This window comes from Mus caroli, unplaced genomic scaffold (assembly GCF_900094665.2).
Source record: "Mus caroli unplaced genomic scaffold, CAROLI_EIJ_v1.1 scaffold_23452_1, whole genome shotgun sequence".
Classification (NCBI taxonomy): domain Eukaryota; kingdom Metazoa; phylum Chordata; class Mammalia; order Rodentia; family Muridae; genus Mus; species Mus caroli.
In genome coordinates, this window is record NW_018388832.1 from 1,647 (window position 1) to 4,819 (window position 3,173).

General features: G+C 43.3%; 1 protein-coding gene across 1 annotated transcript in view; it reads right to left on the bottom strand.

Annotated features, from left to right (window-relative positions):
* The window catches only part of LOC110287810 (beta-defensin 12-like), a 2,706-nt gene extending 1,437 nt beyond the window's left edge, over positions 1 to 1,269 (bottom strand). Inside the window, exons 1-2 of the mRNA XM_021154333.1 lie at positions 1,200 to 1,269; positions 798 to 839 (exon numbers count right to left, since the gene is read on the bottom strand). Coding sequence (XP_021009992.1) covers positions 798 to 839; positions 1,200 to 1,269 — 112 coding nt within the window. The remainder of the gene's footprint in view (positions 1 to 797; positions 840 to 1,199) is intronic.
* Positions 1,270 to 3,173: the final 1,904 nt, after the last annotated feature.

Consider the following 3,173-nt stretch of genomic DNA (forward strand, 5'->3'; position numbering starts at 1 on the left):
TTTGTGTTTACATTCCTCTGTTTTGTGTAAGAGTCATTAAGCATCCGGTAACCTCATTTGTACCTTGCTGATGTGTCACCCAACTTCCCTATTTTCTTCTGTATAAGAAGTTTGATGCTCGATTTGACAAATTACATTCAGATTCTACACAACCTCTCCTGTGTGCATCTGTCTGTCATTCNATCTGACGNGTTGCCCACCTGCGACTAGAGACCNNTTCCACGCAGACAAAGGGGCCCAGAGGGTCTGCAGCAGAGTCCAGACTTGGGTCCTCATAGTTGCATAGCAAGCACTCTTAACTTGTGAGCCACTTCTCCAGACTTCCAATGATATTTTAATATTACTTTTAATTGTGTTNGTATTGTGCTATCTTCCCATGTAAGAGAAACTCTGGTGCACACCCAAAGCTTGTGACTAACCGTTATAAACAGTGCTTCTATAATTAGGGTGGTGCCTCACCATACCATCTGCACCATTCTATGTGATCTTCCTCATCCAGCAGATGTCCTCATGCAGGCCTCGTTCAAGTTAGGTCATAAGTGAAGGGCAGCCAGGATCTCTGGGTAATGCTAATTGATGGGGGATGAGGTTGAACCTAAGCACCTTAAATTAATAGGAATGTCACTGAAAAATACAAATATGACCATAGCCATAAGAGTAATAGAAGATGGAGCCAATGGACCAGAACTTAGTCCTTTTACAACTACCTCCCTTCCTTGGCTTCATCGGTCCAAGATAGCTAACTAGGCNGAGTCCCCAAGAGAGAAGGAGAAAGTACAGATAAAGATGTAATTTACCTCCTGGAAATGACTGGGAATACTCAAGTCCTGCCCAGGACCCTAAATTTAAAACAAATTGCATTTTAGGAAAGAATATTAAAACAATGACACTTAATAAAATCTCTTGTACATGTTACATGGCTCTTGAGGGACTACCAATATTATGGCTGCTGTCTTTATTGGATTTCTCAAGACCAGCACTCCTGGAAGCCAGAAAGACCNNTGTACAAACTAATAAACTAAAAATTAGAGTTCTACTCAGCTGACTCTTAGNAAACATGAGTGCAGATCCAAGAAATCTCTGGGGAGAGGAGAGTTATGCTCAGTTTCAGGGTGATGCATGGGAGAATCATTGGGTTTTATGATCTGCCCACTGCTCCCCCACCCAACCCCATCAAAATCTCATCAACTTTGATTTACCTGATGGCCATTCAACTACAATGAAGAACAAAGCAAAACCAAAATAGAACACCTCTATGCTCAGAGCCATGTTTGAAGGGAGATTCTTCAACACACAGAATCGGGGTTTCTTTGAGGAGGCAAGAAAGCATTTATATTGGAAATTAGTGGGCTATGTTCTAGGTCAGTGAAGTGAATCAATAAAGAAAGCACGATTACATGCCCCATTTGCCAGGATCAAGAGCTGGGGCAGTGGGTTATAACCTTGAGCCTGCAAAGTCTTACTTCCCCATGCCTACCCAGCTTGTAGAATGGAGTGGACATTGGTCCAAGACTTGGAGAATTCAGGGCTGTGCACACTTCTACTGCAGGAATCTAGGGGAGAGAATCATGATGGGTCTCCATGACTTCTCAAGGATCAAAGCACAAGTATTGCCTTTGTAGCTCATCCTGGGGATCCAGTATGATTTCAACTCAGGTGCACTTTGAATGCTCCTAGTGCTTACAGAGCTATGGTGGGGATGGAAGGTGATCCACAGATGTGCACACTGACTCTCCTCATTCTCACAGCTGGATTTATAAACTGTTCAGCAGAACGTGAGGAGTAACAGACCTTTTGCTACGGTAGATTTGAATCCTGTGCCTGTCAGACATCTCATCACAGACCAAAGTTATAATTACAACATCCTTTAATAATGAAAACCATGGGCATCAAAAGGAATATTCATGTCAACCCCCAAACTGTGTCCTGCCTAGTGACACCTTGATGCTTATAGTTACATGATGTTCTGGTTTTCAGTCTTGGAGACAAAGGCAGGCTTGGTGTCACAGACTTGTAACTCAGCTACTCCAGAGACTGAGGCAGAAGCACCACAAGCTAAAGGCCTGCTTGGGCTACACAGTGAGTTCAATGAGTTCAAAGCCAGCCTGTGCAATTTGGTGATACTTGACTCTAAAATAAGTAAAAAGGGCCTGGGATGTGGCTCAGTAGAAAAGTGTTTGCCTGGCACACACACAGCCTACATTCAATTCTCAGTGCCCTCCTCTCACTCTCTCTCTCACATACATATGAAAAATGTAGACTATGTAGTTAGACAGATACCTACCAAGCAGACCACCTTGGATAGGTTAACACTTTTTGAAATCTTAGTCTCTTTATCCTTAAAATTGGGTTATATTGATAATACCAGCCTCATTGGGCATTTGAGTGCATTGCACATGGCATAGAAGTGTTTAGCGGTATGTCTGATTATCATCATCATCATCACATTTGTATTTCTATAGAANGTTGAACAACCACTCTGCTAAGTAGTATAGCAATGGCTCCTAATGACATAGTCTATATTCATAGATCAGAGCATCCCTCAACCCTCGCCAAGAAGCTTCTTCTTGCATCATGTGGTAATTTATACAGAGCTCCACAACTGACCAATGTGCAGAGAGATGGTGGAGCTCTCAGCCCTTCATGGGACATTTTTATCATACTCCTCCACTCAAAGCTCAGGGATCTATGTGGATGAGGAGCTGGAAAGAGTGTCAGAGCTAGGAGGAATNGACATTGATGANGGACTGCTCCAGGTACTAAAAGGCTGGTGTGCACCTGAACTCATAGAGGCTGACAGTGTGCACAAGACCTGCTCAGTATAAGCTAGACAAAGAGCAAAGGGGAAGTAGGCACAGAGTTCCCACCTAGACAAGAATCTACTTATGTGTGATTGATAGCTCCTGGGATAAGGAAAATAAGTTTCCATCACTGCAGTGATACTGGGAATATCAACCACACTCCAGGACAGGTCTTATGCTCAGGGTAGTTGGCCAACCCAAATCAGACAACATGAAGTATGGTGGGTAGTGGGGAGGCTCTGGGAAGAGTTATGGGAGGGTAAAGAATATGATCAAGATATACTATTGTGAGGGGCTAGAGAGATGGCTCAGTGGTCAAGAGAACTGACTGATCTTTCAGAGTTTCTGAGTTCAGTTCCCAGCAACCACATA